At 35.3% G+C, this 20,800-nt stretch overlaps 2 protein-coding genes across 2 annotated transcripts; both read left to right on the forward strand.

Annotated features, from left to right (window-relative positions):
- Nucleotides 1-337: 337 nt before the first annotated feature.
- Nucleotides 338-2,242, forward strand: LOC136819409 (collagenase 3-like). The gene is made up of 3 exons (XM_067075635.1): nucleotides 338-627; nucleotides 1,265-1,513; nucleotides 1,966-2,242. The coding sequence occupies exons 1-3, from the start codon at nucleotides 520-522 to the stop codon at nucleotides 2,179-2,181; spliced, it is 573 nt and encodes a 190-aa protein (XP_066931736.1). The 5' UTR covers nucleotides 338-519; the 3' UTR covers nucleotides 2,182-2,242.
- A 2,461-nt stretch (nucleotides 2,243-4,703) lies between these two features.
- LOC136819452 (uncharacterized) lies at nucleotides 4,704-16,731 on the forward strand. Its single transcript, XM_067075674.1, has 6 exons — nucleotides 4,704-4,710; nucleotides 4,919-5,083; nucleotides 5,783-5,911; nucleotides 12,106-12,631; nucleotides 14,572-14,907; nucleotides 16,205-16,731. The coding sequence occupies exons 1-6, from the start codon at nucleotides 4,704-4,706 to the stop codon at nucleotides 16,299-16,301; spliced, it is 1,260 nt and encodes a 419-aa protein (XP_066931775.1). The 3' UTR covers nucleotides 16,302-16,731.
- The last annotated feature ends 4,069 nt before the right edge of the window (nucleotides 16,732-20,800 follow it).

Here is a 20,800-nt window from a genome sequence, read left to right on the forward strand (position 1 = left end):
CGTAAGAGCCGTGATGGGCGTAGCGTTAGTCGCTTCCTCGAAATTAACATGAGCTAATGCTTAGCTCTAATTAACCACATGAATTTTATTGGCCTGGATATGAAGACTGTAAACTACTTCACCGTCTAGTTTTTTAAAGATTATTTTTCTGGTATACAGTCTGGTCCAACTAACATGCCTGCAGGGATATTTCTCCCTGCATATGTGAGTGCACCTAATTGGTTAAAAAGCACCCACTCACTTTATATTTGCGCGTATTTTTATATTTTTCTATGGGCGCGCATAATTTATGGAAATTTTCTACCTAGGACATTTTTATTCCAACCCTCCGCCGCTTATTAAGTTTTGAGATTTTTTCCAACCTCCCCCCAAGAAAACGGTCGAGAATGAACGAAAATAGCCAAAGTAGACCTACTTCACTGGGCTGTATCTTTTTTTTGTCTACGAAAGACGATTTGCTCACTTTTCAGAGATATATAAATCAATGAAAAATACTATTGAATAAAATCTTACCATTACATGATGGAACTTGGGAAGATTCTATTGGTCAGCATCGTCATTGCAACTGTTTCTATTAAAGATTCTGTCAACTCAGAAGATGCAGCTGAAAAGGAAAAATATGCAAAGGTAATTACAATCAATGACATAACATTTTAGTTATTTCAAAGCAATGCCTCCCCTTTCCCCTCCGATTAGCGAGTTTATGTATTTGCGCTTTTGAGGACGGTAAAGTAACTGAAGCGATATGGAATGACCCGCAGTTCTGACCCGTAAAATGAAAGACGGTAAAAGTGCTGATTTACCGTCGTCCTCAGTTGGTCATGATCTAGTCAAATTAAAACCTTACCGTCTCCGTCGCTGAAAAAGACACATACATAAACTCGGTTTTAATGTTGTACGCGAAGGAAATATGGCTTGGATTAAATTCAACTATAACAGCATTGTTTTGGGGGAAGAGGTGGAAATGCTTGTTTTTGGACAGGCATCATACCATAGGTTCCGTCAATAACGAATTTGTACGTCAAATGTATTTATACGTGAACGCAAAAGCTTTATAGGAGAGGGTTTCACGGTTGTAGGTAGGAGCGGAACCAGTCATTTCTTTGAGCGGATTGGCGGAATTATCATAAATTTGGAAAGAATTTAGTCTCCTTGTTGGAAACAGAAGGTTAGCTATTTTTCCCAGAAAAGGGAAATTTTGTATGCAGTCGGCTTGTCGCCTCCTCGTTTCTGTCGTGTTAGTTTTGATAAACTCTCCTTATAGAAATACTTGACAAAATATGGGTACAAATCAAATTGGTTATTGATCTACCCGAAATACTCATATGAACAAGATCTTCGGACGTTTCAAGCATATTTCGGACAAAGAGTATCAGGCGTGTTAACAGAAGAGACGTACTCTTTGATGAAACAAGAGCGTTGTGGCATGTCTGACGTTGGGTTTCGTCTTGGTAAAGAGACGGAACAGGAAAAGAAACATGATTTTGTATTGCAAGGTACAAAGTGGACAAAGGTATGTTATAAAGATTATTTATCTTTTAATCGGGACTGTCTTAAGAATCAACTATTTCTAAGAAAAGTTGAAATTTTCTAAAATATTACAGTGTAGATAGACCTTAAACTTGTTAAAATTGCGATCAGATGGTGAATGTTTTCTGCAAACCACGCTGAAGCTCTAAAGGAATGTGTGAAAACATAACAATCTGACGAGTATGTAATCTCGAAATTGTAAGGATCGCGTTCGTCTAAAAGGACTAGGAACGACAACAAAAATGCGTTATTGTGTTTATGAATAGGGCGACGTATCAATTTTTAACTTTCCGGTGCACAAGAAAATTATTGTTGTAGAATTTTCCGTAGAAGGACTATTCCTCAGATGCATAACTTTCAAGCCCCTTCAGAGGTTTACCGTGCGCGTAAGAAAATTATCAACTAGATAATGTGATTTTCTTATTTTCTTCTTAGAACACCATTCTTTGGGATTTTAAAAGCTTACCAAAACATTCCAAACAACAAAGAGAAAAATACAGCAAAATCATAACAAAATCTTTTGAAAGATGGTCAAAACACACTAACCTTCGATTCGAGAAATCTTCATTGAATCCTGATATTGTTATCAACATTGCAAAAGGTATCTATATATTAATACGCTTAAACGTGTGTGTTTACAACGTTTTGTAAAAAGTTTTCGAAAATCTAACAAAGCTCTACAAAGCTCCTCTTCATGGCGTTGAACCATCATCTTTTTGCACCATACGCAGATTTCCTACCATTAGACTAGCTTTGAGACCCCAAGATACTATTTTCTATTCACCAAGTTTGGAGCTTCATGGGTTAAAATCAACCTTCTTCCCAATTTTTTTTCGTCATTTTAAAGAATTCTTATTCAGATGCTTTTTAAAACTTTCTGTTTACAATAGCGGCTCCCTATCACTTTCAAAACTTTTTAAAACATTTTTAAAGTCTATTCACGATAAGTGTGCACTCTTTTTTCTTTCACCTATAACTTTTTGAAGGAATTCTTCAATCGTTATAAATTTGGTGTCATTGGAAAGATATTAGTGAGTGGAACAATTTGAAATAAAAAAATCTTTAAAAGAATTCTAAAAATGAAGATGAAAATGAAGAAGAAAAAATGAAGATCTTGTAGAAAAGTGCTATAACTAAAATTTTCACTGAGGTGAATCCTTGATTATCGAACGTCATCACTGTGAAAAAAATTCTCAAAAATAATCATTCAGTCAAAAGATATCAAACAAAGTTATAAGCTGATTGACGTCTAAAAACGCTGTTTTCTGCAGTTTTTTTGCTGTTTTTTGGGGTCAATCACTTATCAACTTTGTATCATAACTTTATATTTAATAAATTTTTTAATGAAATTTCTTCACAGTGATGATCTCCGAAGATCAAAGAATCTCTTCAGTGAAAATGAAAGTTATAGCACTTTTCTACAAGATCTTCCTGTTTTTCTTCTTCATTTTCATCTTCACTTTTAGAATTTTTCAAAGAATTTTTTATTTCAAATTGTTCCACTCACTAATATCTTTCCAATGATACCAAATTTATAAAGATTGAAGAATTCCTTCAAAAGTTATAGGTAAAAGAAAAAAGAGTGCACACTTATCGTGAATAGACTTTATATAACATTTTGTCCCGGTTTGAACTTTGGTCTTTTTGAAGAACGTGCATTCTTTTGAACTGGTAACCCAACTGTGACTTGCGTAAAATTAGTTACTTCATTCAAAGATATAGCAAGAGTGTCTTTCAAACTTTCACTTTGAAATTGTCTCTCTAATCTATATATTAATACGCTTAAACGTGTGTGTTTACAACGTTTTGTAAAAAGTTTTCGAAAATCTAACAAAGCTCTACAAAGCTTCCTCTTCATGGCGTTGAACCATCATCTTTTTGCACCTTAAGCAGATTTCCTACCACTAGAATAAATGTGAGACCCCAAAATATTATTTTTTATTCACCAAGTTTGGAGCTTGATGGGTTAAAATCAACCTTCTTCCCAATTTTTTTTCGTCATTTTAAAGAATTCTTATTCAGATGCTCTTTAAAACTTTCTGTTTACAATAGCGGCTCCCTATCACTTTCAAAACTTTTCAAAGTCTTTCAAAGTCACCCTCGAATGTCCAACCACGATGGCTAGCCACAATGGCTAAGAAGATCTAAAATATACTTTTGCTAAGCCATTTATTTGATTGTGGTTAAAAATTGCAATGCAATGTTATCTTCTTCCTCCTTTATTTCCTAAAATCAAAATCAAATCATCGATCGGCGGCTACCTTTCTTCCGTTAGAATTTTTTAGATGTGTAGTGATTCACTGGATTGGGACACGCAGCGTGCGACGCTGCGCATACGGCTAGTAACTTTTTATACTTTTATATACCATTTCAAAATTTCCAATTATGTGTGATTAGTAAAAAATTGCATTATAAGGTTTGCTGACTAATTATTGAGATACTTTATTCCTATTTTTATCCTTTTATAACCTCAATGGGCAAGTGGAATTTTTTCCAAAAAATTACCGAAAGGTTGAATATAAAAATTTAACTCGAGAAAACGATACATACTTGTCTCCCGAATAGACGTCCCCCCTCCCGCTAATTGTTAAGAAAGAAAAATCCATCCCCTCCGCTCTTATTAAGACCCCCCTGCTATTAGACGATATCACGTTTAGATAAATGCAATGCATTCTGGTTTCTCGGGGACCCTCAAGGGAATTATAATCTATCCCAGATGATTATATAATCGACATTATAATTCCTTTGAGAGTCCCCGAGAAACCAGAATGCATTACATTTATCTAAACGCGATATCGTCTATTAAATGCGAATGATGATTCAATATGTCAATACACTGTAGATAGACCTTAAGCTTCTTAAAATTTTCCTTTTTGTCCTTATTGGTTCTTATGTTACGTGTTCATTTGCTAAAGTTTCTTTTTTGTTGCTGAAATTGACATCAGTTAAAAAAAATTTGTCTTCAAATTACCCCCCCCCCTCTTATTCCGTCTCCCCCGCTTATTAGAATTTAGAAAATTTTCCTACCCCCCCCCTGCTTATTCGGATCCCCCCGTTTATTCGGGAGACAAGAGTAGTGTCTTCATTGGAGTTTACCCGAGGGGTTAGAGAAGAATCTTCAACCTTTCTTAAGGAAGAAAGAGTGAAGCATTAAGCCTCCCGCTGAATTCATAATGACAGGTTGAATTTAACGCTTTGTTTGTTTTCACACGTTCTTTTTGTTGAAAGCTGACGAGATATTTCACTTTGGGAATGGGAAATAAATGGCTCTTCCAGTGGTTCCATTTCCCATTCAAGAGTCTTATCCCCCCTAGCCGCTTCGGAGCTTTAAACTCAATGAATGTTTCATAAAGAATTCATATATAAGATATTTTCCAATTTTCTCTAGATTTCCATAGAGATCCTTATCCATTCACCAAGGAATTCAAAGATCTTGGCCACGCTTTCTACCCACTGAATCAAAGAGGTCTTGCAGGCGATATCCATTTAAATCAAGATTTGGTTGAAGGGAAAGCAGATGCAGACTTTCATTGGCTTTTTACTCATATGATTGGTAAGTATTCGTATTCCATATATTTATATACCTACAATCGGCGGCAAAATATGTTGGCACTTTTGGGTATTTTAACGTTTTTCAGAATTTAAAGATCTGGCGAGAATTGCTGGAACTTCAGTACTTCCACTTAGTTCCATTGGATTTTTCGATTTGGGAAGGGTTAAGTGACTTCCAGGCTATTTTTTCAGCTTTATCATTGGCCCCGGTGAGGCATATTGAGTGAGGGGGCCAACATTTTGGAGAAAAAAATGTCGCCAACCATGGTTGGGCGACGAAGAAAATCTTTCACATTTTACACCCTCAAAGCACCTTAAAACGATATCTAATTGGGGAGAATAATAGTTTTTGTGGTTTGATTTGGTCTCAAACCAGCTTAAAATAGAAACTCTTAAAAACGTATGACATGGTCTACCAGAAAGTGGGGGGGGCCATGGACCCCCGGCCCCCCCCCCCCCCCGTTGACGGGGCCCATGTTTATTCGAGCAAATTTGAGTTTTTAAATCCTGAGATCCTAAGGTCCTTAGTCTTAAGTCTCATGTTAATACTCAGAGTTAAAACTTTACTTTCCAACCGTACTTTAAAGCACTTAAGGGCTCTGACCATAAGTCAAAAAATTGATTTTGATATTCGAGCATAAATGTTATGTTTCAGGTTCCTTTACACTTTTAACAAAGAATTGTCTTTATTTTTTTGCAGGCCACTCTCTTGGTATCGAACATACAAACGATCCGACATCAATAATGCATCCAATCAATAAGAATTTTCAAAACGAGGCTGACTTTCAAATCTCCACTGGCGATAGAAAAGCTGTTCAACAGTTGTATGGTAAGTTTGCTATAATTTTTTTTTCATATTTTTTTTTTTGTAAGAATGGTGTAAATCCATTTCATGGACATTTTTAACTTCTTTGGGAAAATCATCCTAAAATATTCTTACAGCATTCTTAGGTTAGGATCCTATTTCAGACTATAAAAAAACCAGACATTAAAAAAAACACCAATCACTCCTGATTTTGACTACAAGAAAAAAGTGACAAAAATTATTATTAAAACTTTAATTTCACTACCGCTGAGGTAAGACGTGTCTTCAAGATTTTTGGCGCGTAAAAAGTAGGCGTTGTTTCTCGAGCCAAAATGCCTGTAACAACAAGAAAACAGCATCAACAAGCTGATATGGAGGAAATACTTGCTGATATTCCTGAATACACTACTCAATCAACACAATCAACACAAGAACAAACACATAAAGATGCTTCTGATGGGGATATATTCCATGACTCAATTTCTCAACCTCCTGCTTCTTCAATGATACGTTTTGATGAAGATCCTATGAAATAAATCACACTTGAAATGATTTTTTACGAGATGAAAGTTATAAGGTATGACATTAATAAGAAAATGCAAGAAATGAAAGATGATATTTTGATTCAACTACAAAACGAAAACCTGTCACTCAAAACAGAAGTAGATAATCTCAAACAAGAACTTTCAACAAAATCTGAAGTCATCGAGTGTTTGCAGACTAAATTAGATCGAGTTGCGAATTCCAAGGCTGATTCAAACGACATTATAAAGCTAGAAAGAGAAAAAAATGAAATGCAGCAGTATATACGAAGGAATAATGTTGAAATTGTTGGTATACAAGATTCAGTAAAACAATGTGATCTAGAATCAAAAGTTATCGAAATTGGGAAAGCTGTAAACATTGAAATCTGTCCGAAGGAAATCGAGGCTTGTCACCGTTTATATCAAAGTCGAAATCAGCATGGTCCAAAACGTACTATAGTTAGATTTGTCAACAGAAAACTTGCTGAAAATCTTATCAAAAAAGGGAAAGAATTTAAGAGACGTGTCGTGATGTTTTTGAAAAAGCCAATTTAACTGAAAAAATCTATATAAATAACAATCTCTGCAGCTATTACAGATTTCTCTGGGGAAAAGTTAAATGCCTTTATAATGAAAAAGCGATTGATTCATTTTGGGTATTTAATGGTATAATTAACGTGAGACTTAATGGTGATAATGGTGAAGTGTTTAAAGTGACACATCTTGATGATTTAATTGAGTCTTTTCCTGACTACAGTGATCTCTTTGAATACAATTACAATTGATTTTTCTTTTATGTACAGGGTATCCCTAATAAAAGTATCGAGTTTGAACATGCGATTGAATAAAAAAGTTTGTGTGTGTTATCGCTAAAATATAAGAACGTTCTCCATCACATAGGCTCATTACAAAAGGTAGTTACAACATATAAATTAATCAATAGCCCTTTTACTATTCCCCTGTTGCATAAATGTACGTCTTTAAAAATCAAAATTAATAAAAATTCAAATTCCCTCGTTTTACTTTTTTATTGTTCCATACATTCCATTTTTATTATTTTCATAGTTTTACATACGATTCTTTACAAACATGTTTTAATTGTTGCATTTTTCTCATGATCGTAATTTCGTTGCATTTGTAAACAGGCAGAGTATGTTTTTATTGTTACGTAATGACAAAGAAAAAAGAGGGAGAGCTTAAAATACAATTTTGTGAATACACACTTAAAACTTTCTACTCAATCGCATGTTCAAACTCGATACTTTTATTAGGGACACCCTGTAGATCTTATAACCGATTATTGCTTTATGCTCTTTTTATTCTATTTTGTGTTTGGCTCGAGAAACACTTTTGTTACATTCAGTGACAAAAATTCTTACAATGGCAAACGATGAATGCTCTGTTTGCTCGAAAAAAATAACAGCTAAAACTTTTCATTTTTGTCCTAACTGCGAAAGGCGATCTCATGCTAAGTGTCTTGGTGTCGAATCAAAATTTGTAAGGAACATCTGGCTTTGTAAACTTTGCAGGTATGATGCTTTACCTAACCTTGATTCGATGAAAATTTACCCATTGGTAAAGACATAAGTCACTTGAAAACCTATTTTAAACACTTAAATTCTATTTCAGATACTTTTTCTAATTTTCATTCTCAAATCGATGAACAACGAGATGAATTTACATATGATGACCATGTTAATCATTTTGATTGCAAATATTTTAGTACTCAAGAATTTTCTTCTCTCTTTCTCTCAAAAAACAAAAATTTTTCTTGCTTCCATCTGAACATTTGCTCTTTAGAAAAACACCACGATAATCTTACTACGTTACTTTCTCGTCTCAACCATCATTTTAGCATTCTTGGTATCACTGAGACAAGGCTTCATTCTACGATCGAAAATACTGAGCTCTCTCCATCCCTGGTTTTAAGTCATTCGATACCCCGGCAGTCACAACAGTTGGGGGAACTGCCCTTTTTATTTCTAAATCTTTCAATAGCAAGCCTCGTGAAGATCTTTCAAAGCTTGTATATTCTAGTTCTGGCAACCTTGAATCCACCTTTGCTGAAATTGTCCTGAAAAACCGTAAAAATTTCATTGTTGGATGTATTTATAAACACCCTCTTTTCGACATTGACCTTTTTAACGAAAAAATCTTAACTCCTTTGTTGCGAAAGTATTGTCAAGAAAACAAAAATCTCGTCCTGTTGGGTGACTTCAACATTGATCTTTTGACTTGTGATTCTGACATCTCTCACTCCAAATTTCTTGACGTCCTTGGTGCCTATCAAATTCTTCCATCTATTACTCTTCCAACGCGGATCACTGATACTTCAAGTACTCTCATTGATGATATTTTTATCTCTCCTCTAAACTGCTCTTCAATTTCTGGAAACCTCACTGTCTCGATATCCGATCACCTTCCACAATTTTTGATTCTAAACACCGATTGTAGCTCTCACTATAAACCTGAACTTCCTTTTCGTCGAGATTGGTCAAACTTTGATGAAGTAGGTTTCAAAGAAGAATTCGAGAACGTGGATTGGAAAGGTCTTCTTGATATTGAAAGGGGAAATGTTGATTCGTCTTTTAACTCTTTTATAACTCGATTTAATTCTTTGTATGACAAGCATGTTCCCCTGAAACAATTGACCAGGCGTCAGGCTGATCTCTTACTAAAACCTTGGATCACCAAAGGCATTCGTTACTCCATGGAAATCAGAGATAACCTTAACAACGACTATCTGAGAGTACCTGATTCTTCACCTGATCTTAAAAAATTTCTCCGTCGTAGGTATAAATTTTATCGAAATCGAATTGTGTCTCTTATTCGTGCAAGTAAAAAACTTTACTATTCTCGTTACTTTTTTCAAAATTCTGGTAATCTTCGCAAACTATGACAAGGCGTCAGAGAGATTATATCTTCTTCTTCTTCTTCCACTGGCATTTCCTTGAATATCAATGACTCTTTATCTTCTAATCCTGAAGAAGTTTCTGAAGTTTTTAACGACTTTTTCTCTACTATTGCAGGTAAGATACGCTCTAAAATTCCTTACACGCGTCATCATTTCTCAGAATGGCTGAAGAATGACAATCGAAACGTCAATCACTTTCTTGTTTCTCCAACTTCCAAAAATGAAATCTCCAAAGTTATTTCATCTCTCAGTGAACATAAAGCTTCAGGTCCAAACAGCATTCCTTTTCGAATTATCTCCTCAAATCTGAAAAGTCTTTCTTCAATCTTTGCAGATATCATAAATCTTTCTTTCTTTACGGGTATCTTTCCTAGTCAACTCAAAGAAGCAAAAGTCATCCCCGTCTTCAAAAATAAGGGCTCTCCATTTGATGCTGAAAACTACAGGCCCATCTCTCTTCTTTCAAACATCGACAAAATTTTCCAAAAACTTATGCACAAGCGGCTAATAAACTTTCTTGATCATTCTAACTCTATATATCCTTTACAATTTGGCTTTCGTTCTAATCATTCAACTGAGACAGCCCTTCTTTACTGCATAAACAAAATTTCTAAAGCTCTTGATGATGGTGAGTATGGATGTTCTATCTTTATCGATTTGCAAAAAGCCTTTGATACCGTCGATCACTCAATTCTACTGTCAAAACTCGATTTTTATGGCATTCGTGGCAAAGCTCTTGACTGGTTTCGTTCTTTTCTTTCTGGTAGATCACAATTCGTGTCAGTATCTGGTAAGAACTCAAGATCAAAACCGATGGAACATGGTGTCCCGCAAGGCTCTGTCCTTGGCCCTTTACTTTTTCTTCTTTATGTGAATGATCTCCACATTGCACTTCGATATGCATTGGTCAATCTTTTTGCTGACGACACTATGTTATTTTTTTCAAACGAATCTCTAAAACCAATTTCAAAGCAAGCCAATATTGATCTAAAACTCTTGATGAATTGGCTGAAGGCAAACAAAATATCTCTGAACACCAGCAAGACTGAGCTTATGATCTTCCGTCCAGTCAGAAAGAAAATCAACTACGATTTAAAAATTAAAATCAATGGTCATCGCTTAGGCCAAGCAAAGTTGTAAAATATCTTGGCGTGTATATTGACGAGCATCTGAACTGGAAACATCACGTTGACTTTGTATGTAACAAATTAAAAAGAGCCAATGGGGCTATGAGTAAACTTCGACATTATGTCAACAAAAAAACCTTAACATCATTATACTTTTCTCTCTTCCATTGTCATCTTTCTTATGCAGCCCAAATTTGGGGCCAACATCAAACTACTCATGCTAAACGAGTTCTTATTCTCCAGAAGCAAGCTCTTAGAATTATGTCCTTCTCTGATTTTCGTGCACATTCGTTTCCCTTGCTTTTGGACTTTAAACTTCTTTCCTTTTTTGACTTTGTCAAATACTTAAATATCATTTTACTGTTTAAACTTTTAAATCACAAGCTACCTCTTCCTCTTCTGCAAAGTCTTGAATATAGGCGTCTAAATGATACTGACCGTCAAAATGTAATTCGTTGTAAGTCTGGTCTTTTAAAAATTCCTGAAGTAACTACAGTGACTTATGGTAATTACTCAATTTTATACCAATCTATTTCGATTTGGAACGAAATACAAAAATACCTAGCCTATGACGACATCTCTACACTAACATTGGATCGTCTCAAAGATTTAACAAGATTATTTTTCCTCTCTTCATATACTTAATTTTTACGATTTTCGAGTTTCGTTCTAAATTTTTCATTTCTTTATTGCTATTTTATAAAAAATTTATTTTCAATGTATCCTAGTAAGATCTTAGAAACTATTTTTTCTTGTAACAGTAGCGTGCGGCCACCTCCTTAGTTTAGCTTTATGTCTATGAGTGTGGTCGCTCGTCTCGCTTATTAAAACAAATAAATTCATTACTTACTTACTTACTTACTTATATTTAACATTTAGTACATACGTCTCAAGCATGAAATTACATTTATGTTAAAGGAGCCTTTCCTGGGGGTAGTTGATAATTTTTAATTGAAAATTACATTCTTAGCTTGAGTAGCAAACTTCCATGATGGTGATATTCTTAGCATTTTCATTCTTAATTTTTTGGCCATTTTCATCATGAACATTCTTATAAAGTGCATTCTTATAAAAAAAACATGATTTTCTTGATCTCTGACTAACAAAAAAGTTTTATATATTTCATGTATGTGTAATGTATATGAAATGCTGTGATTCAAACTGATACGAAGTGGAAAACTAATGAAGTAAAGATTGATTAAGATTAGAGTAGTCTAGCTACATGGCATTGATAATAAATCGATAGGTAAGCTGAGTATGGTGGACACTTGAAGAGGTAGTTTGTAGCACGTGGAAGCCATATCAGCGTGATTATAGGAATCCCTATGTCACAGAGTGACTGGTACCCCAATCCTCTAGAAAAATTGAGCAAAATTTCTTCCCCAGTGGGAAAAATACTCTACAGTTTCAGCCCAACCGATTGAAAAAACGGTCAAACATTTAAAAAATATACCCAGCTGGCACACAACGTTTTTTCGACGTTTATCTAACGTTCACAACGTCCATATAACGCTAGATGAACTGAACGTTGAAACAACGTTTTGTGCCAGCTAGGTATTGACGACGAGCAAATTGCTTAAATATGAATGAACCCTTGTGGGTGAATTATCTTTGAAACAAAATGAAATCATAGCATTTCAATATTATTTGCAGGAAAACCACCACCAGTACTAAAGACAACAGTGGAAACACAAAAGACTGAGCCTACAACAGGGACGATCCAGATGAGCACAGTAAAACAATCAGACGATAAACTTACAACAACGCCTCCTGCAATAAGAATTTCTACAATGACCACCCCCACAACAACTACGACCTCTCCAACAAAAACAACGACCATCCCTAAAACAACTACGACCACTCCCACAACAACTACGACCATCCCTTCTAAATCAACAATGACCACTCCTTCAAGGACCACTACCACACAATCAAATGTGAATCGTAAAACATGTCCTGAATTCGAAGTCACAGCACTAGTATACTACCCTTTCCATAAAAGACTATTAGTTTATTTACAAAGCGATGAAATTATGATGGTGAATTCTAAAGGAGTATCGTACACGACTTCAAGATATGCTCTGATCGCACGTCGTGGTAAATACTTGAAATGTGTGGATGCATCGGCGACCGTTAGAATCAGAGGAAAAGATTACATGGCAGTCTTTTCTAAAGATAGGTGAGTATAGGCCAACTTAGACTACACAATATATTGGCAAACAATATTCGACAATATATTTTGCGGATCGTACTCTTGTCTCCCGAATAGACGGGGGGGGGTCCGAATAAGCAGGGGGTAGGAAGATTTTCTAAATTTTAATAAGCGGGGGGGTGGAATAAGAGGGGGGGTGGAATAAGAGGGGGGGGGGGGTAATTTGAAAAAAGGTTTTTTTTAACTGATATCAATTTCAACAACAAAAAAGAAGCTTTAACAAATGAACACGTAAAATAACAACCAATACTAGCAAAAAGGAAAATTTTAACAAGTTTAAGGTCTATCTACAATGTATTAAAATATTGAATTATTCGAATTTAATTAGCGGGGCGGGGGGGGGGGGTCTTAATAAGAGTGGGGGATGGATTTTTTTTTCTCTTAACAATTAGCGGGGGGACGTCTATTCGGGAGACAAGAGTAATGTAAGAAGCGAACAACAGGTGCTTTATTATAAAAATGGATTTTCTTTCAGTAAACAATCCCCCTATATTGTTGGAATATTGTAAATGAAGCTAACAATATATTGTCAAAATATTGCCTGACAATATACTGTGTAGTATATGTAGCCCTTATGGTATCAAGGTCTCTATTTTTGATTTGCGTAAGTCAAGATGACTTCATATTTTCTAACAAAAGCACCCAGATTTTGACTATCGTGTTTCATTTGTTAGGGTCGGCTTTTTCTCCGGTATTTCCGTATATCTTACGTATATCCAGAATGAAAGTTTAAGTTGTCACATCACTTGGATATATTGATACTAATCATTGTTAACCGGTTACTTTTTCGAAGCGGGCTACATGGCTTTTTGCGCAATGCAATTGGTTCTTTTCGCATGACGGCGGGCCTACATAGTCCAGAGTTGCCCGTCGTTAGGAAAATTCATTGTGACGTCACTTTTTCAAAGGAAAATGAACAATGCGTTGACATCATTTCTCTCATTTTTTATTTTTGACGTCAGAAATTATAGCAATTTCTTATCTCTTTTCGCTTGTTTTTTCTGCTTTATTTCGCTATTTTTCCTAGATAAAGCGCTAAAAATCAATCAAAGTTGAAGGAAACGGTTAACAAATACAATAATGACCGGTTTTTTTCGGGCTGTACTGAAAATATTGCCCTCGGTCAACGCAACAACCTCGCAAGCTCGGTCGTTACTTGACCTCGGGCAATATTTCTCAGTACAGCCCTCACTAACCGGTCATTATTGTATTAATAATGGTCTTTTGTTATTTACTTTTACTTTTGTGCCCTAAAATATCCGAGAAGATCCTCGTAAACTGCCTGCACCCCAAAATGTAGGTGAACTCCAACCTCGTTCCCTGCGTATTATCAGCTTTTTGATGCTTACTGAGAGTGCTAGATAATACTAATTCTCTGGCGTCAATCAGTAACGTAAATAAAGCCTGGGATACACGGGGACGAGGTTGGGTGAACTCTAAAATGTAGGGGTTCAATTTGACGTTCTCTATAATTCTTTATATGTTTATGAGATTGAAGAACTCTTTTAATTGATAGTCTAAAATGCCTATACTTCTTCTGTTGATTAATTCTTGAATTGATATACTTTAGATGAGAATGTTTTTGAATCATTTATGTACGTTCAAATGGGCATTCTTTCACATAAAATTTTATTTTGAACAATATTTCGACCTCCTTAGTGGAAGTCTTCATCAGGTTTACAAATGTTCAGTTGAGATCAATTTTTTGACGTCAGATGACATCAATGCTATGACCTCAACTTAGTATGCGAGAGCATTGGTTTCCAGATTTATACCATGTTATGTGTCGCCGTCTCACGGAACTGGATCTCCAAATGTTGATAAATGTTGATAAATGTTGATTGTTATCTTGATTTGACAGTGTATGCAAGAGAAATAAGTTATAAGTTGTTCTGTTTTTATTTCAGCTATTTCCTGTATCATTTACGTTATTTCCAATTCGCATCTGGTCCTCATAGTATACACAATGGTCAAAACCCGCTCAAACTCAAAATGCCACCTTGGGTCCGCAAAATAGACGCATCAATGACCATAAAAAGACAACTGTATATTATCAATACGAGATACGTATGGAAAACGAACTTAAATAATTTACAGACTACGGATGAGGGGCAAGCCAAAGATATTCAGGATGTCTTCCCCGGTGTACCGAATGATTTGAGTGCAGCATTCTCAGGTGTTCACCAAGGGAAAAGGTTGACATATTTCGTTAAAAATGACTTGATATATTTATACAATGAAAGGTAAGAAGGGCTTTTTAACTTTTACGATAACAATTTCTTTATCGATATACCAAACATCACTTGCATCGTTTTGAATTTATTGCCAAGGTGATTAACTGGTGATTTTATTAAAAGTACTTCCTATTCATAAAAAAAATCATTTGATTAATCTCTGAGGCAAAGTCACCAGGTTATTGTTTGAATACGGGGCAAGTGATGTTTGTGAAGTATAAGTATGAAAAGGTCTATTGTAACCCTACCGTGAGTCAGTGCATGAATGAATATTACGCTGTGACGACAAATCTCGATTCTATATTCAACGTGCACTCAGCATAAATCAAAGTAACCATGATAATCATCCGAGGTCTTGGATGAAGGTAGCGAGAACTTCACTAAAAACCGGGATTTTTCAAGTCGTTTCTTAGTGAGTTTCACTTTGACGATTTTCGGAAAATAGAAGTCTTTCAAGTGCTTTGACGCAAATTCGATTTTTAGGAGCTTCGAAAGTTAAAAGTGACGTCAAAAAATCGAATGTTTAAAGCTCGAATATAGCCTCCAAGTCATTAGAGACATTAGAACACGCTACGTCAAAAAATGAATTTTATGGACACTTTTTTTGGACTACCCGGTATACGTCTAGTATAGGCTAGGATGAAGGCCGTGTACTCTCCATTTTCGGGGAAAACTTCGTCGGGAAAAATTTTCGTCGGTGAAAATTTTGTTCGGGGAAAAATTCGTCACTTGCTGGTAGTTGGTAAACGCATTAAGGCCGGGGAACATTTTCCACACTTGTCCAAAATTTCGTCACTTTTCCCCGACGAAGTTTTCCCCGATAAGGTAGTAATGTAATTGAGACATGCGTGGTAACTTCTTTGCTGTCCGTCTCCACAGTTTAAATTTCTTAAATTGTTCTAGGTAAGTCCCTATAAAAGGTTTTGCTCCGGGAAAGTCACCTTCCTAGATGCCTTTGAAAATAAAGTTTGGAATGAATAGGGACTTTTTTGGACAGCTAAAACTTAATTTCAAAATCAAAGTAAAGGACTTCTCAGTAGCGTAGACAGGAGGGGCGCAAAATTTGTGTAGGAGAGCAGATTTTTATGAAATTCGAATTTATCTTTTTTACATTTTGAATAGATAATTACAGTGTCATAAAAATCTGCTCTCCAACACAAATTTTGCGCCCCTCCTGTCTACGCTATTGCTTTTAAAGTCTGTGTGGGTTGAAAAAAATTAAAAGAATCAAATTTAGAGGTAGTAACATTTTAACATGACACTTCTTACATAAATCATTTTATTTTTGTCTCTTTTTTCTTATTAGAACGAAGATAGTTATGGACGGATATCCAAAACATTGGGGAGAAACCATTTTGAATTGCAAGGATGCCGGCAAAAATGTTATAAACGTCCGACACTGAACACAGAATGAAGCTTTTCGACCTATGAAAAATGATGAGCCTTTTGACCGGAGGAGAGTATCGAACAAATATGAATGAAGAATATATATATTGAGTTTATCGTTCTTCATCTGCAAGAGCTGTTCCAGAAAAAAATTTACCCCACTGTTGAAGATATCGATTTTTTGAAGTATCGAACCGCCTGGATATCCTACTCTATTAATAATCCCCTTGATTTATAAGTATCCCCTGGATATCCGCTCCCTTGTAGATATTTAACCCCCTGGATATCCGCTCCCTTGTAGATATTTAACCCCCTGGATATCCGATATCCTCAACAGGGGGTATCGACTATTTCTGGAAAAGCCCATTTCAGCTTTGAGCTTTGTTAGGGCAATATGGTGATAGACTTTTTACCTTCACTCATATGAATGAGGAAATCTGCTCGTTATACTTGAAGGATTGTTTTCAATGAATTAAAGACGAGAAGATTTTTTAGAATTTTTTTCAAACTTTAAAAAATATGAACGTAACGATATTCGAATATCGGACAATAAGGTGTCCAAATGGCTTTAACACAATGAGCACAAACGTCTTTTGGAAGTCTAATGTACGTTTCTAGGACGTCCAAAGGTCTTAAAGCCGTCCATTGAATGTCCATAAGACGTTGCGTGCCCATAGGGAAAGCATTTGGTTATCAGATGTTTTGACCTGCAGATACATTCTGTTGTCCTGATTAAAACCTCCATGAATGTTTGTCTATCTAAAGTCGAGATATCAAAGTTTGAAATTTCTAAAAATGGATTCTTACACGTTCCTTAACGTCAAAATTCTATTGTTCTCAGATTGCTAAAGTTCCAAAACTGAAAGTCTAAAACTTGTAACTTAAATATCTCGATTTTGGAAAATAGTAAGACAAGAATATTTTGATGTTTAGCTCAAGACAAAATAAATAATGGACATACCAAGTTGTCATCCATGATTAAGAATTAGCCTACTTTAATAAGACAGCTGGCTCTGTTTGGTGCAACAGTATAGAGTTGTATTATTTATTGACAAAAAATATATTGTTTCTAACGCTTAGCACAATACATGTTTCTTTTTTATAAGCAAGTGTGTCTGCCCCTTGGTCAGGCTCGTGTATGCTTAAGTTCTTAACGCATCCAGACATAGCTTATGCTTATTTTATGCTGACGAATCATGCCTATGATTCACCCCAAGCCAGGTTTTTAGTGAACTTTCAGAAATTTTTGTAAAAATGTGTTCAGATTTTGGAAGCAGTGTGTTGAATCTAGCTAGCTTTTGCTTGACCTCGACCAAACCTTTTTAAACAGATCATGAAGCATATATGTCAATTATTTTGACATATATGCTTATGTTATGCTTAGGAATTCTGCAAATCTGAGTCTTCATATGCTTATAAGTGTTATACTTATAAAAAAATATCGAATCCCGTTAAAGATTATATTACACCCCTTCCTCACAGACCGGGTAGGTTCTTTTCAGGTGGTGGGGGTAAAAATAACGGACCTAAACTCGATGGAGATTGATATTCCCATGTTTTTTATATGGCTGGGGGGGTTGAATTTCATTGTTCGAGCCTAAAACGTTAGTGTGGGTAGAAAAAATAGCATAATATTTTGCAGTGAGGATTTGTTTATCTGATTATTTCCAGTGGGGACAAAATTTAGAGTATAAATTTCCACTTGGAATGATATTTTGGCAAATTTTTCCGTGGGTCTGTGAAAAGTGGGCATTCTATTGCATTGTAGCTATATTGGATTTTTGTCCTTGAACGGGCATAGCAATAAAGTTTATATTATAAAATTGATGACCCTTAGAACTAAGAGTTTTTCGACCTTTAAGGACCAACATGGATCTTATTTTTCAAAATTCGAATAACATCCCTGCTTCTTCCCACATCGAGGATGAAAATTTCTATCAAGATTATCTACAATTGAGGGAAAGAAATCATATTGTTCAAAAAAGTATATTGGGTCAAAAAATGGGCCCACGCTTTGTTTGAATTGACACGTACCATTTGAAAATGACATGGACTTGATGATATTTAAACAATGTTTTTACTTATCTAAGTTCGTATTTTGTACGTGTTGTATATCGTCGTTCACATGACTAAAGGTTACATCTCAAAATTAGTACCTTAAAAAATTTAAAGTTTTACTGTTGTGGTCATCTTTGAGATTTAGATTACCCTTTTTACATGTAGAGGAATAATCAATGTTTTCATATGACAAAAAGGTCAATCTCAAAGGCAGCACAGAATTGAAAAATTTCCAATTTTCCAAGACACTTATTTTGAGATTGAACCTTAAGTCATGTGGACGACGATATTCAAACAAACCCAAGGAAAATATTGCTTGAGAAAGGAGATTCGAAACATCATAAAGAAATACACCTTTTTGACCATAGTCGCGTGGTCAGGCGTGTGCCACTTTATTATTCAATTACCCACACCCCTAAACTCGATCCAATCCTTTTTTACACCTTTTTCTATTGTCTATAGCGAGGTTAAGCAAGCACTTATTTAGTGCGTGAGGTGCCATTCCGCGGCCCTGTACGTAAATCTTCCAAATAAAACATGTAAGTAAAATTTTAAGTACAGGGCCACGGAATGGCACCTTACGTACTAAATAAGTCCTTGCTTAACCTTGCTTATAGCTATAAGGTGCGAAAAAAAGAATGGTTCGTAGTTTTCGATAGGTGAAACCAATTTGATTAGTTGTTTTACGGGCCCGACCGACCCTGATATTCCAAAAATCAAAAAAAAATAAAATTCATTTTGGCTGTACATTTTTATTTTCATTGCTTTACAGACTGCCAAATTTTCAAAATTTTGATAGTTTTTCCAAGGTTTTGAGAATTCTATGTTCAAATTTTCATTTTATCCATGAATTCGACCTTTTTGTGCCTATACGTAGTAGTTTGTGCTGCCTTTTTAGGAGATTTTATCAGTAAAATTCTAATTTTAACTTTATTTTTTCGCCGACCAACTGACCCTCTTTTTTGGGTAGCTTGACTCGTAAAACAAGAAATTAAATTGGCCTCGCCTAAAGGAAAAAAAGATGCAAAAAAGCACCCTAGGAGACGAATCAAACGTAAACCGAGAAAACCAAGGAAAAGAGTGGAAAAGAGGTAGGGCACCTTACCCTTGGGTAGATAGTTAAAGAAGAAGGAGCCTTTGGGTTGCCCCTGACACACCTCCTTCTCACAGACCCGGTGAGATTTTTTTCAGCCAGTGGAGCAGCCCAAAACACGATGGGGATTGATATGTTTTCTTGTGGCAGGGAATTCGAATTCCATTTTTTTGGAGCAAAGAAGTTTAGTAGGGATGGTAAAAGAGCACAGTTTTTTTGCAGTAAGGATTTTCTTATCTGATTATTTTCAGCGGAGACAAAAGTTTTTTCCACTGGGGACGATATTTTGGCCAATTCTTTCAGTGGAAAGGGATCTCAGCGGGTATATGAGAAGGGGTGTCCTGATTGCGGTCGCAGACTTCCTTACATGTTGACACAAGTCCCAATAAAGTTACGAAGAAAAGATATCTTAGGTCTTACTTAATTTTGGAGACATTTTTATTCGTCATGGTAACAAAATAATATAACACAGTGGTGATAATAAAAAATAAGTCAATTCTGGTCCATGGGTCCCTGACAAATTTGGATCAAAATGCCATAAAGACAGTTGAGTGAATTGTTGTGAATCAGAGGACCTATGCAAAGCTTTCAAAATGGTTGTTGATTCCCTTGTTGAGAGACTTTATTTTTTGTTAACGTGTGTGTTCATTGGACGAATTGTTTCGTTACCAGTTCTCCAGCCTATGGTAGGTTTTATCGCTGTCCCAACTGGCATACAACGTTGTTTCAACGTTCACTTAACGTTATATGGACGTTGTGAATGTTAGATAAACGTTAAAGCAACGTTGTGTGTCAGCTGGGGTCTCATTCCAAGGGAATTATTCCTGGCACATTTCTGGGATCTTTTTTCTTTTTTTTTCTGAGCATACCGATAAAAGAGTTTGTTTAAAAAATAATTTCTTAATCTTTCCAGCGTGCAACAATTTTTTGAAAAATGTTGAAATTTCGAATTTTTTTTTTTTAATCCAAAATTTTAAATTGGCATAAAAGCTTGAAGCTTGAGAGTTAAACAATATTTTTGGCACCACTAAAAAGGTATTTTTATATTCTTTCTAAAAGCATTTGGTGTATACCCTTTTAAAGTCTGTTCACGATAAGTGTGCACTCTTTTTTCTTTCACCTATAACTTTTGAAGGAATTCTTCAATCTTTATAAATTTGGTATCGTTGGAGAGATATTTGTGAGTGGAACAATTTGAAATAAAAAAGTGTTTAAAAAAATTCTAAAAATGAACATGAAAATGAAGAAGAAAAAAATTAAGATCTTGTAGAAAAGTGCTATAACTTTCATTTTCACTGGAGAGATTCTTTGATCTTAGGAGATCATCACTGTGAAGAAATTTTACTAAAATATATATTCATTAAA

Source organism: Clytia hemisphaerica, unplaced genomic scaffold (assembly GCF_902728285.1).
Source record: "Clytia hemisphaerica strain Z4C2 unplaced genomic scaffold, Clytia hemisphaerica genome assembly, whole genome shotgun sequence".
Taxonomy (NCBI): domain Eukaryota; kingdom Metazoa; phylum Cnidaria; class Hydrozoa; order Leptothecata; family Clytiidae; genus Clytia; species Clytia hemisphaerica.

Bases quoted from the DNA above. Each gene is read 5' to 3' on its own strand.
- LOC136819409 (XM_067075635.1), top strand. From the start codon at position 520: ATGATGGAACTTGGGAAGATTCTATTGGTCAGCATCGTCATTGCAACT. The intron at 628-1,264 runs GTAATTACAATC...CTCTCCTTATAG, and splicing joins AAAAGGAAAAATATGCAAAG to AAATACTTGACAAAATATGG. The intron at 1,514-1,965 runs GTATGTTATAAA...TTTTCTTCTTAG, and splicing joins AAGGTACAAAGTGGACAAAG to AACACCATTCTTTGGGATTT.
- LOC136819452 (XM_067075674.1), top strand. The intron at 5,912-12,105 runs GTAAGTTTGCTA...TATTATTTGCAG, and splicing joins AGCTGTTCAACAGTTGTATG to GAAAACCACCACCAGTACTA. The intron at 12,632-14,571 runs GTGAGTATAGGC...TTTTTATTTCAG, and splicing joins GCAGTCTTTTCTAAAGATAG to CTATTTCCTGTATCATTTAC.